At 50.6% G+C, this 14,315-nt stretch overlaps 1 protein-coding gene across 1 annotated transcript in view; it reads left to right on the forward strand.

Annotated features, from left to right (window-relative positions):
* The first annotated feature begins 286 nt into the window (after positions 1–286).
* LOC109888274 (junctophilin-3) overlaps positions 287–14,315 on the forward strand; it is a 34,038-nt gene continuing 20,009 nt past the window's right edge. Inside the window, 2 exon segments of the mRNA XM_031812977.1 lie at positions 287–1,485; positions 1,487–1,811. Of these exon segments, the coding sequence (XP_031668837.1) occupies positions 1,429–1,485; positions 1,487–1,811 (382 nt within the window). The 5' untranslated portion in view covers positions 287–1,428.

Consider the following 14,315-nt stretch of genomic DNA (forward strand, 5'->3'; position numbering starts at 1 on the left):
ACAGAGAGAGAGAGAGAGAGCGAGAGAGACAGAGAGAGAGAGAGACAGAGAGAGAGAGAGAGAGAGAGAGAGGTAGATCATTAGACCGCTAGGTAATTAGGGAAAGCAGGATTTATCCCAAAGGGCCAGTGCAGTGAACCGAACACATGCTGCTCATCCCCTGTCCCTGTATCCCTGTCTCTTTAAGAGCCTGCAGGAGGAGGGAGGGAGAGAGGGAGCATGTGGGGGAGGGGTATTGGATGGGGTGGACCAGTCCTTCAGTAATGAGCAGATTTTAGAGCGAGAGAGAGAGAGAGAGAGAGAGAGAGAAAGCAAGGGAGAGAAGAGACCGAGAGACCACCACCATATGACTTGTGTGGGAAACTGGATATATTAACGACCCAGACATAAGGGGGTTGAGCTCTAAATACAGAAGATTAAGAGGAAAGGAAGACAATCATTATATATATATTTTGTTGTTGCATCAACCCTCCTCCCATGTTGTTCAGGAGAGACTGCAGCTCCATCGCTACAGCGCTGCAGGAGCACAGTGAGGAGGAGGAGGAGGAGGAGGAGGAGGAGGAAGGAGAGAACAAGACAGAAGAAGAGGGGAGCAAAGGGGAAATACACAGTCAGTTAGGTCGTCTGAGGTGTGTGTGTGTTCAGTTTGTGTGTGTGTGTGTTTACGGATGTGTGTGTTCGGATGTTTCCAGCCCATTCTATAGCTATAGCCCATCTCTGTTTATTTCTGGGGCGTCCTGGTGAGGTACGATCTCTCTCCCGTCTCTATCCTCTCTCCCTCTCCCATCTATATCCTCTCTCCATTTCTGTGTGCCAGTACGGCACAGCTAGACGGGTGGTGGTGGTATGTCTGATTGAGCTCATCAGGCTGTGCTCGCTGTGGCGCTGCTGCCGTCAGGGCCTCTGGGACTATTAGAAAAGCCTGAGCCTAGCCTGTCTGGAGTGCCCCAGCCAACGGAGAGGTGAGTGGGTTAGTGCCATCCCAGCTGGCGAGGAGGGTGGAGGAGGAGGAGGGTGGAGGAGGAGGGTGGAGGAGGAGGAGAGAAGGAGGAAGAGGAGGAAGAGGAGGAGGAACGCATACAGCCGTGGGAAGCAGAATGCTCGGCCGTCAGTAGCATCTAGCATCCTTAACGTCACGCCAGGCCCAGACCGAGATCCAGACCCTGCCACCTCCATTGACAGACAGATGAAACCTCTCTCTCCGTCCCAGGTGATGTTCTCTGGACCAAGCCCTGCTCTGTACAAGACGGGGAACCTGTTTTTGATTCCATTATCATAAAACAACAACAACAACAAAGGTAAAGGGAAATACTAGGAGATCTAAACCTCCATGATTCTCCATCTTCGCCTCCCGGCCCTGATCTTTCTGTGTCAACCTGATTTTCTCTTCTTGACGTTCTGAGGATTTTGCCTAAACCTGTTTCATGCATGTCCACTGGAGGCAGGTTTGACTTTGATGACGGGGGGTCGTACTGTGGAGGGTGGGGAGCAGGGCAAGGCCCATGGCCGGGGGGTCTGCACAGGGCCACAGGGTCAGGGGGAGTACGCCGGGGCCTGGAGCCACGGCTTCGAGGTCCTGGGCGTCTACACCTGGCCCAGCGGGAATTGCTACCAGGGCACGTGGGCGCAAGGGAAACGCCACGGTGTTGGCGTGGAGAGCAAGGGCCGCTGGGACTACAGGGGGGAGTGGACGCAGGGCTTCAAGGGACGCTATGGCCAACTGGAGAGCACGGTTAGCGGGGCCCGTTACGAAGGGACCTGGAGCAATGGTCTGCAGGATGGATACGGGACTGAGACGTACTCCGATGGAGGTAAGGAAGGGACACACCAAGCCATCACGCTGAGATTTCTCTTACTATGCAGCACACTTGTCTTCATTCTCTTTTGGTGTTAACCCATTATAAAACAGGTGCTATAAGGGTCACTCTACCCTCTCCTTATCCTGTACCTCTCATCCTCCTTTCAACCCTCATCCCATTGCATTCTGTTCTCTCCATCTCTTTTCATACAGTATCTCTACCTGACTCCCCTTGTATCTGAAATGGTTATCCCATATCTGAGAACTATTTCAGCTGGGATTGATAACAATATACAGGTCACCTCCCCAGTCGGCAGTAATAGGTCTGAAACATACAGAGAATCAGAGAGGAGCCCCTGCAGACTGGCACTAGATCCTAGAGAACATTCAGGACTAGGTCTGGATCTGGGCTAGCTGAATCAGAGAAGAGCCCCTGCAAACTGGCACTAGATCCCAGAGAACATTCAGGACTAGGTCTGGATCTGGGCTAGCTGAATCAGAGAGGAGCCCCTGCAGACTGGCACTAGATCCTAGAGAACATTCAGGACTCTGTCTGGATCTGGGCTAGCTGAGTCAGAGAGGAACCCCTGTAGACTGGCACTAGATCCCAGAGAACATTCAGGACTAGGTCTGGATCTGGGCTAGCTGAATCAGAGAGGAGTCCCTGCAGACTGGCACTAGATCCTAGAGAACATTCAGGACTCTGTCTGGATCTGGGCTAGCTGAATCAGAGAGGAGTCCCTGCAGACTGGCACTAGATCCTAGAGAACATTCAGGACTATGTCTGGATCTGGGCTAGCTGAATCAGAGAGGAGCCCCTGCAGACTGGCACTAGATCCAAGAGAACATTCAGAACTCTGTCTGGATCTGGGCTAGCTGAGTCAGAGAGGAGTCCCTGTAGACTGGCACTAGATCCTAGAGAACATTCAGGACTAGGTCTGGATCTGGGCTAGCTGAATCAGAGAGGAGCCCCTGCAGACTGGCACTAGATCCTAGAGAACATTCAGGACTAGGTCTGGATCTGGGCTAGGTCCTATGTGTGTGTGCAAGCTTTGCAAAGACAGAGTATGTAGGCTATATTGCTATTTCCAGTTCTGTAATAAAGTGGTGTAAGAGCAGAACACTTAATGTGGGCTAGCAGTATAGTACATGTTACCACGCAAAGACAAACAATGATGTTGCCAGTAATGTCAGCTAACTGAAATGCACCAGTGTTTTTACATGTATATAGCATCTGACTGCCTGCCATCATCTTATCTGAAGCCTGTTGAATCGTTATATCCTCTCAGCATCTCTATTCCCCAAACCTCTATTCCTCCTCCTCTATTCCCCCTCCTCTATTCCTCCCTCCTCTATTCCTCCTCCTCTATTCCTCCTCTTCTATTCCTTCATCCTCTATTCCTCCTCCTCTATTCCTCCTCCTCTATTCTCCCTCCTCTATTCCTCCTCCTCTATTCCTCCTCCTCTATTCTCCCTCCTCTATTCCCCCTCCTCTATTTCCCCCTCCTCTATTCCCCCTCCTCTATTCCTCCTCCTCTATTCCCCCTCCTCTATTCCTCCCTCCTCTATTCTCCCTCGTCTATTCTCCCTCCTCTATTCCCCCTCCTCTATTCTTCCTCCTCCATTCCCTCCTCCTCTATTCCCCCTCCTCTATTCCCCCTCCTCTATTCTTCCTCCTCTAATCCTCCTCCTCTATTCCCCCCTCCTTTATTTCCTCTCCTCTATTCCTCACCCCTCTATTCCTCCTCCTCTATTCCTCAACCCTCTATTCCCCTTCCTCTATTTCCCCCCTCCTTTATTTCCCCTCCTCTATTCCCCCTTCTCTATCCATCCCTCCTCTATTCCTCCTCCTCTATTCCCCTTCCTCTATTCCCCCTCCTTTATTTCCTCTCCTCTATTCCTCAACCCTCTATTCCTCCTCCTCTATTCCCCCTCCTCTATTCCTCCTCCTCTATGCCTTCTCCTCTATTCCCCCTCCTCTATTCCTCCTCCTCTAATCCTCCTCCTCTATTCCCCCCTCCTTTATTTCCTCTCCTCTATTCCTCAACCCTCTATTCCTCCTCCTCTATTCCTCCCTCCTCTATTCCCCTTCCTCTATTCCCCCCTCCTTTATTTCCCCTCCTCTATTCCCCCTTCTCTATCCATCCCTCCTCTATTCCTCCTCCTCTATTCCTCCTCCTCTATGCCTTCTCCTCTATTCCCCCTCCTCTATTCCTCCTCCTCTATTCCTCCTCATCTATTCCCCCTCCTCTATTCCCCCTCCTCTCTTCCCCCTCCTATATTCCCCCCTCCTCTCTTCCTCCTCCTCTATTCCTCCTCCTCTGTTCCCCCTCCTCTATTCCTCCTCCTCTATTCTTCCTCCTCTATTCCCCCTCTTCTATTCTTCCTCCTCTATTCCTCCTCCTCTATTCCCCCTCCTCTATCCCCCCTCTATTCCTCCTCCTCTATTCCTTCTCCTCTATTCCTCCTCCTCTATTCTTCCTCCTCTATTCCTCCTCCTCTTTGCCTTCTCCTCTATTCCTCACTCCTCTATTCCCCCTCTTCTATTCTTCCTCCTCTATTCCTCCTCCTCTATTCCCCCTCCTCTATTCCCCCTCCTCTATTCCCCCTCTTCTATTCTTCCTCCTCTATTCCTCACTCCTCTATTCCCCCTCCTCTATTCCTTCTCCTCTATGCCTCCTCCTCTATTCCCCCTCCTCTATTCCCCCTCTTCTATTCTTCCTCCTCTATGCCTCCTCCTCTATCCCCCCTTCTCTATTCCCCCCTGCTCTATTCCCCCTCCTCTTTTCCCCCCTCCCCTATTCCTCTCTCCTCTTTTCCCCCTCCTCTATTCCTCCCTCCTCTTTTCCCCCTCCTCTATTCCTCTCTCCTCTGTTCCCCCTCCTCTATCCCCCCTCCTCTATTCCTCTCTCCTCTGTTCCCCTCCTCTATCCCCCCTCCTCTATTCCTCTCTCCTATATTCCCCCTCCTCTATCCCCCCTCCTCTATTCCTCTCTCCTCTATCCCCCCTCCTCTATTCCTCTCTCCTCTATCCCCCCTCCTCTATTCCTCTCTCCTCTGTTCCCCCTCCTCTATTCCTCTCTCCTCTGTTCCCCCTCCTCTATTCCTCTCTCCTCTATCCCCCCTCCTCTATTCCTCTCTCCTCTATCCCCCCTCCTCTATTCCTCTCTCCTCTGTTCCCCCTCCTCTATCCCCCTTCCTCTATTCCTCTCTCCTATATTCCCCCTCCTCTATCCCCCCTCCTCTATTCCTCTCTCCTATATTCCCCCTTCCTCTATTCCTCTCTCCTATATTCCCCCTCCTCTATTCTTCCTCCTCTATTCCCCTCTCTTCTATTCCCCTCTCCTCTATTCCCCCTCCTCTATCCCCCTTCCTCTATTCCTCTCTCCTATATTCCCCCTCCTCTATCCCCCCTCCTCTATTCCTCTCTCCTCTGTTCCCCCTCCTCTATCCCCCTTCCTCTATTCCTCTCTCCTATATTCCCCCTCCTCTATCCCCCCTCCTCTATTCCTCTCTCCTCTGTTCCCCCTCCTCTATTCCTCTCTCCTCTGTTCCCCCTCCTCTATCCCCCTTCCTCTATTCCTCTCTCCTATATTCCCCTCCTCTATTCTTCCTCTTCTATTCCCCTCTCCTCTATTCCCCCTCCTCTAATCTTCCTCTTCTATTCCCCTCTCTTCTATTCCCCCTCCTCTATTCTTCCTCTTCTATTCCCCTCTCTTCTATTCCCTCTCCTCTATTCCCCCTCCTCTATTCTTCCTCTTCTATTCCCCTCTCTTCTATTCCCTCTCCTCTATTCCCCCTCCTCTATTCTTCCTCCTCCATTCCCTCCTCCTCTATTCCCCCTCCTCTATTCCCCCTCCTCTATTCTTCCTCCTCTAATCCTCCTCCTCTATTCCCCCCTCCTTTATTTCCTCTCCTCTATTCCTCAACCCTCTATTCCTCCTCCTCTATTCCCCCTCCTCTATTCCTCCTCCTCTATGCCTTCTCCTCTATTCCCCCTCCTCTATTCCTCCTCCTCTAATCCTCCTCCTCTATTCCCCCCCTCCTTTATTTCCTCTCCTCTATTCCCCCTCCTCTATTCCTCCTCCTCTAATCCTCCTCCTCTATTCCCCCCTCCTTTATTTCCTCTCCTCTATTCCTCAACCCTCTATTCCTCCTCCTCTATTCCTCCCTCCTCTATTCCCCTTCCTCTATTCCCCCCTCCTTTATTTCCCCTCCTCTATTCCCCCTTCTCTATCCATCCCTCCTCTATTCCCCCTCCTCTATTCCTCCTCCTCTATTCCTCCTCATCTATTCCCCCTCCTCTATTCCCCCTCCTCTCTTCCCCCCCTCCTATATTCCCCCCTCCTCTCTTCCTCCTCCTCTATTCCTCCTCCTCTGTTCCCCTCCTCTATTCCTCCTCCTCTATTCTTCCTCCTCTATTCCCCCTCTTCTATTCTTCCTCCTCTATTCCTCCTCCTCTATTCCCCCTCCTCTATCCCCCCTCTATTCCTCCTCCTCTATTCCTTCTCCTCTATTCCTCCTCCTCTATTCTTCCTCCTCTATTCCTCCTCCTCTTTGCCTTCTCCTCTATTCCTCACTCCTCTATTCCCCCTCTTCTATTCTTCCTCCTCTATTCCTCCTCCTCTATTCCCCCTCCTCTATTCCCCCTCCTCTATTCCCCCTCTTCTATTCTTCCTCCTCTATTCCTCACTCCTCTATTCCCCCTCCTCTATTCCTTCTCCTCTATGCCTCCTCCTCTATTCCCCCTCCTCTATTCCCCCTCTTCTATTCTTCCTCCTCTATGCCTCCTCCTCTATCCCCCCTTCTCTATTCCCCCCTGCTCTATTCCCCCTCCTCTTTTCCCCCTCCTCTATTCCTCTCTCCTCTTTTCCCCCTCCTCTATTCCTCCCTCCTCTTTTCCCCCTCCTCTATTCCTCTCTCCTCTGTTCCCCTCCTCTATCCCCCCTCCTCTATTCCTCTCTCCTCTGTTCCCCTCCTCTATCCCCCCTCCTCTATTCCTCTCCTCCTATATTCCCCCTCCTCTATCCCCCCTCCTCTATTCCTCTCTCCTCTATCCCCCCTCCTCTATTCCTCTCTCCTCTATCCCCCCTCCTCTATTCCTCTCTCCTCTGTTCCCCCTCCTCTATTCCTCTCTCCTCTGTTCCCCCTCCTCTATTCCTCTCTCCTCTATCCCCCCTCCTCTATTCCTCTCTCCTCTATCCCCCCTCCTCTATTCCTCTCTCCTCTGTTCCCCCTCCTCTATCCCCCTTCCTCTATTCCTCTCTCCTATATTCCCCCTCCTCTATCCCCCCTCCTCTATTCCTCTCTCCTATATTCCCCCTTCCTCTATTCCTCTCTCCTATATTCCCCTCCTCTATTCTTCCTCCTCTATTCCCCTCTCTTCTATTCCCCTCTCCTCTATTCCCCCTCCTCTATCCCCCTTCCTCTATTCCTCTCTCCTATATTCCCCCTCCTCTATCCCCCCTCCTCTATTCCTCTCTCCTCTGTTCCCCCTCCTCTATCCCCCTTCCTCTATTCCTCTCTCCTATATTCCCCTCCTCTATCCCCCCTCCTCTATTCCTCTCTCCTCTGTTCCCCCTCCTCTATTCCTCTCTCCTCTGTTCCCCCTCCTCTATCCCCCTTCCTCTATTCCTCTCTCCTATATTCCCCCTCCTCTATTCTTCCTCTTCTATTCCCCTCTCCTCTATTCCCCCTCCTCTAATCTTCCTCTTCTATTCCCCTCTCTTCTATTCCCCCTCCTCTATTCTTCCTCTTCTATTCCCCTCTCTTCTATTCCCTCTCCTCTATTCCCCCTCCTCTATTCTTCCTCTTCTATTCCCCTCTCTTCTATTCCCTCTCCTCTATTCCCCCCTCCTCTATTCTTCCTCCTCCATTCCCTCCTCCTCTATTCCCCCTCCTCTATTCCCCCTCCTCTATTCTTCCTCCTCTAATCCTCCTCCTCTATTCCCCCTCCTTTATTTCCTCTCCTCTATTCCTCACCCCTCTATTCCTCCTCCTCTATTCCTCAACCCTCTATTCCCCTTCCTCTATTCCCCCCTCCTTTATTTCCCTCCTCTATTCCCCCTTCTCTATCCATCCCTCCTCTATTCCTCCTCCTCTATTCCCCTTCCTCTATTCCCCCTCCTTTATTTCCTCTCCTCTATTCCTCAACCCTCTATTCCTCCTCCTCTATTCCCCCTCCTCTATTCCTCCTCCTCTATGCCTTCTCATCTATTCCCCCCCTCCTCTATTCCTCCTCCTCTAATCCTCCTCCTCTATTCCCCCCTCCTTTATTTCCTCTCCTCTATTCCTCAACCCTCTATTCCTCCTCCTCTATTCCTCCCTCCTCTATTCCCCTTCCTCTATTCCCCCCTCCTTTATTTCCCCTCCTCTATTCCCCCTTCTCTATCCATCNTCCCCCTCCTCTATTCTTCCTCCTCCCTATCCCTCCTCCTCTATTCCCCCTATCTATTCCTCCTCCTCTATTCTTCCTCCTCTATTCCTCCCTCCTCTATTCCCCCCTCCTTTATTTCCCCTCCTCTATTCCTCACCCCTCTATTCCTCCTCCTCTATTCCTCCTCCCTCTATTCCCTTCCTCTATTCCCCCCTCCTCTATTCCCCTCCTCTATCCCCCTCCTCTATCCATCCCTCCTCTATTCCTCCTCCTCTATTCCCCTTCCTCTATTCCCCCTCCTTTATTTCCTCTCCTCTATGCCTCACCCTCTATTCCTCCTCCTCTATTCCCGCCCTCTATTCCTCCTCCTCTATCCCTCTCCTCTATTCCCCCTCCTCTATTCCTCCTCCTCTACTCCTCCTCCTCTATTCCCCCTCCTTATTTCCTCTCCTCTATTCCTCCTCCTCTATTCCTCCTCCTCTATTCCTCCCTCCTCTATTCCCTTCCTCTATTCCCCCCCCCTTTTTCCCTCCTCTATTCCCCCTTCTCTATCCATCCCTCCTCTATTCCCTCCTCCTATTCCTCCTCCTCTATGCCTCTCCTCTATTCCCCTCCTCTATTCCTCCTCCTCTATTCCTCCTCCTCTATTCCCCCCCCTCTATTCCCCCTCCTCTCTTCCCCCTCCTATATTCCCCCTTCCTCTATTCCTCTCCTCTATTCCTCCTCCTCTGTTCCCTCCTCCTCTATTCCTCCTCCTCTATTCTTCCTCCTCTATTCCCCCTCTTCTATTCTTCCTCCTCTATTCCTCCTCCTCTATTCCCCCTCCTCTATCCCCCTCTATTCCTCCCCTCTATTCCTCCTCCTCTATTCCTCCTCTCTATTCTTCCTCCTCTATTCCTCCTCCTCTTTTCCTTCTCCTCTATTCTCACTCCTCTATTCCCCCTCTTCTATTCTTCCCCTCTATTCCCCCTCCTCTATTCCCCCTCCTCTCCCCCCTCTATTCATCCTCCTCTATTCCTCACTCCTCTATTCCTTCTCCTCTATGCCCTCCTCCTCTATTCCCCCTCCTCTATCCCCCCTCCTCTATTCCTCTCTCCTCTGTTCCCCTCCTCTATCCCCCCTCCTCTATTCCTCTCTCCTATATTCCCCCCTCCTCTATCCCCCCTCCTCTATTCCTCTCTCCTACTATCCCCCCTCCTCTATTCCTCTCTCCTCTATCCCCCCTCCTCTATTCCTCTCTCCTCTGTCCCCCTCCTCTATTCCTCTCTCCTCTGTTCCCCCTCCTCTATTCCTCTCTCCTCTATCCCCCTCCTCTATTCCTCTCTCCTCTATCCCCCCCTCCTCTATTCCTCTCTCCTCTGTTCCCCTCCTCTATCCCCCTTCCTCTATTCCTCTCTCCTCTATTCCCCCTCCTCTATCCCCCCTCCTCTATTCCTCTCTCCTCTGTTCCCCCTCCTCTATCCCCCTTCCTCTATTCCTCTCTCCTATATTCCCCCTCCTCTATCCCCCCTCCTCTATTCCTCCCTCCTCTTTTCCCCCTCCTCTATTCCTGCTCTCCTCTGTTCCCCCTCCTCTATCCCCCCTCCTCTATTCCTCTCTCCTCTGTTCCCCTCCTCTATCCCCCCTCCTCTATTCCTCTCTCCTATATTCCCCCTCCTCTATTCCCCCCTCCTCTATTCCTCTCTCCTCTATCCCCCCTCCTCTATTCCTCTCTCCTCTATCCCCCCTCCTCTATTCCTCTCTCCTCTGTTCCCCCTCCTCTATTCCTCTCTCCTCTGTTCCCCCTCCTCTATTCCTCTCTCCTCTATCCCCCCTCCTCTATTCCTCTCTCCTCTATCCCCCCCTCCTCTATTCCTCTCTCCTCTGTTTCCCCCTCCTCTATCCCCCTTCCTCTATTCCTCTCTCCTCTATTCCCCCTCCTCTATCCCCCCTCCTCTATTCCTCTCTCCTCTGTTCCCCCTCCTCTATCCCCCCTTCCTCTATTCCTCTCTCCTATATTCCCCCTCCTCTATCCCCCCTCCTCTATTCCTCTCTCCTCTCTCTCCTCTGTTCCCCCTCCTCTCTATCCCCCTTCCTCTATTCCTCTCTCCTCTATTCCCCCTCCTCTATCCCCCCTCCTCTATTCCTCTCTCCTCTGTTCCCCCTCCTCTATCCCCCTTCCTCTATTCCTCTCTCCTATATTCCCCCTCCTCTATCCCCCCTCCTCTATTCCTCTCTCCTCTGTTCCCCCTCCTCTATTCCTCTCTCCTCTGTTCCCCCTCCTCTATCCCCCTTCCTCTATTCCTCTCTCCTATATTCCCCCTCCTCTATTCTTCCTCTTCTATTCCCCTCTCCTCTATTCCCCCTCCTCTAATCTTCCTCTTCTATTCCCCTCTCTTCTATTCCCCCTCCTCTATTCTTCCTCTTCTATTCCCCTCTCTTCTATTCCCTCTCCTCTATTCCCCCTCCTCTATTCTTCCTCTTCTATTCCCCTCTCTTCTATTCCCTCTCCTCTATTCCCCCTCCTCTATTCTTCCTCTTCTATTCCCCTCTCTTCTATTCCCCTCTCTTCTATTCCCCCCTCCTCTATCCCCTCTTCTATTCCCTCTCCTCTATTCCCCCTCCTCTATTCTTCCCTACTATATACACATCCATACTCTTTCTCCCCCATCCCTCTCTCGCTCTCTGCATTACACCACAGACGCCTCTGTACTGTAAATCGCCATGGTAACGCCGAGACAGCAGGTCAGCCTGTCACTGAAGACTCTCTGTGATCTGAGCCCTGATTGGTGCTTTGGCATTGTCACTGGGGTTTTCTGACTTGGGCGCAAAGGGACAGTTTGAAATTGACTTGAGGTGGGCCGGTCCAAAATAAGGGAGGTTTGTCTAGCTTTTTGTTTTGCTTTGGGGAGGGATGGGGAATTTTAATTTATTTTTATTATTAGGCACAGGGGAGGGTAGTGCATTTTCTCCTGGTTTACATTCCCCATTTTGCAGGTTTAACAAAATAATTTATTCAATATAGCCACATTTCCTAATCTGCCTGTACGCTCCTCCCCTACCAAGGTGTTTTGGTATTTCCCTTATGCTCTACACTTTTCTACACGTTTAGTACACAGTCAACTCTATCCTGCCCTCTGTACATAGTGACAATAGTGGTAGGTGGATCGTTTGTCCAGATCTACAATAGGTTAACTAGCAATCATGCCACATATAAAATCATTCAAATCTGCATCAATTTTCTATATAAATCCACAAGAACGTAGAGGAATAACTGGCCAGGTTCTGAGGAGAGGCCAGGTACAGAGGAGAGGTCAGGTGCAGAGGAGAGGACAGGTACAGAGGAGAGGCCAGGTGCAGAGGAGAGGCCAGGTACAGAGGAGAGGCCAGGTACAGAGGAGAGGCCAGGTACAGAGGAGAGGCCAGGTACAGAGGAGAGACCAGGTACAGAGGAGAGGCCAGAGCCTACAACAACACAATGATCCTCCCTAGACTAGCCTACAAAAACACAATGATCCTCCCTAGACTAGCCTACAACAACACACTGATCCTCCCTAGACTAGACTAGCCTACAAAACCACAATGATCCTCCCTAGACTAGCCTACAACAACACACTGATCCTCCCTAGACTAGACTAGCCTACAACAACACAATGATCCTCCCTAGACTAGCCTACAACAACACAATGATCCTCCCTAGACTAGACGACAACTACACAATGATCCTCCCTAGACTAGCCTACAACACCACAATGATCCTCCCTAAACTAGCCTACAACACCACAATGATCCTCCCTAGACTAGCCTACAACACCACAATGATCCTCCCTAGACTAGCCTACAACACCACAATGATCCTCCCTAGACTAGACTAGCCTACAACACCACAATGATCCTCCCTAGACTAGACTTGCCTACAACACCACAATGATCCTCCCTAGACTAGCCTACAACAACACAAACATCCTCCCTAGACTAGCCTACAACACCACAATTATCCTCCCTAGACTAGCCTACAACAACACAATGATCCTCCCTAGACTAGCCTACAACACCACAAGGATCCTCCCTAGACTAGTCTACAACACCACAATGATCCTCCCTAGACTAGCCTACAACACCACAATGATCCTCCCTAGACTAGCCTACAACACCACAATGATCCTCCCTAGACTAGCCTACAACAACACAATGATCCTCCCTAGACTAGACTAGCCTACAACACCACAATGATCCTCCCTAGACTAGCCTACAACAACACAATGATCCTCCCTAGACTAGACGACAACAACACAATGATCCTCCCTAGACTAGACTAGCCTACATAACTACAATGATCCTCTCTAGACTAGCCTACAACACCACAATGATCCTCCCTAGACTAGCCTACAACACCACAATGATCCTCCCTAGACTAGCCTACAATACCACAATGATCCTCCCTAGACTAGCCTACAACACCACAATGATCCTCCCTAGACTAGCCTACAACACCACAATGATCCTCCCTAGACTAGCCTACAACACCACAATGATCCTCCCTAGACTAGCCTACAACACCACAATGATCCTCCCTAGACTAGCCTACAACACCACAATGATCCTCCCTAGACTAGCCTACAACAACACAATGATCCTCCCTAGACTAGACGACAACAACACAATGATCCTCCCTAGACTAGACTAGCCTACATAACTACAATGATCCTCCCTAGACTAGCCTACAACAACACAATGATCCTCCCTAGACTAGCCTACAACACCACAATGATCCTCCCTAGACTAGCCTACAACACCACAATGATCCTCCCTAGACTAGCCTACAACAACACAATGATCCTCCCTAGACTAGCCTACAACACCACAATGATCCTCCCTAGACTAGCCTACAACACCACAATGATCCTCCCTAGACTAGACGACAACAACACAATGATCCTCCCTAGACTAGACTAGCCTACATAACTACAATGATCCTCCCTAGACTAGCCTACAACAACACAATGATCCTCCCTAGACTAGCCTACAACACCACAATGATCCTCCCTAGAATAGCCTACAACACCACAATGATCCTCCCTAGACTAGCCTACAACACCACAATGATCCTCCCTAGACTAGCCTACAACACCACAATGATCCTCCCTAGACTAGCCTACAACAACACAATGATCCTCCCTAGACTAGCCTACAACAACACAATGATCCTCCCTAGACTAGCCTACAACACCACAATGATCCTCCCTAGACTAGCCTACAACAACACAATGATCCTCCCTAGACTAGACGACAACAACACAATGATCCTCCCTAGACTAGACTAGCCTACATAACTACAATGATCCTCCCTAGACTAGCCTACAACAATACAATGATCCTCTCTAGACTAGCCTACAACACCACAATGATCCTCCCTAGACTAGATGATAACTACACAATGATCCTCCCTAGACTAGCCTACAACACCACAATGATCCTCCCTAGACTAGCCTACAACAACACAATGATCCTCCCTAGACTAGACGACAACAACACAATGATCCTCCCTAGACTAGCCTACAACACCACAATGATCCTCCCTAGACTAGACTAGCCTACATAACTACAATGATCCTCCCTAGACTAGCCTACAACACCACAATGATCCTCCCTAGACTAGCCTACAACACCACAATGATCCTCCCTAGACTAGCCTACAACACCACAATGATCCTCCCTAGACTAGACTAGCCTACAACACCACAATGATCCTCCCTAGACTAGCCTACATAACCACATTAAAATGAATACTGCATTATTGTTTTCAAGTGAGTGAAATACTGTAAAGTGAATGAATTGTGGGTCTACTCTTGATCTAGATAAGGCACCGTACAGGACCGTCTGGATGAATTGTGGGTCTACTCTTGATCTAGATAAGGCACCGTACAGGACCGTCTGGATGAATTGTGGGTCTACTCTTGATCTAGATAAGGCACCGTACAGGACCGTCTGGCTGTATTTTTCCTTTTGCCCGTCGTCATTCTCCCAAGTCGTCCTACATTGTGTAGCCACACAGTCTCATGCGCCCAGCAGGCCCAGTTATTCAGGAAAGATTAACGCGCGTTCTGCCTCCTTAACAATCAGAGTAGCTATTCCTTGACCTCAAACGCTTCAATATTGTCT

Source organism: Oncorhynchus kisutch, unplaced genomic scaffold, assembly GCF_002021735.2.
Source record: "Oncorhynchus kisutch isolate 150728-3 unplaced genomic scaffold, Okis_V2 Okis03b-Okis08b_hom, whole genome shotgun sequence".
Classification (NCBI taxonomy): domain Eukaryota; kingdom Metazoa; phylum Chordata; class Actinopteri; order Salmoniformes; family Salmonidae; genus Oncorhynchus; species Oncorhynchus kisutch.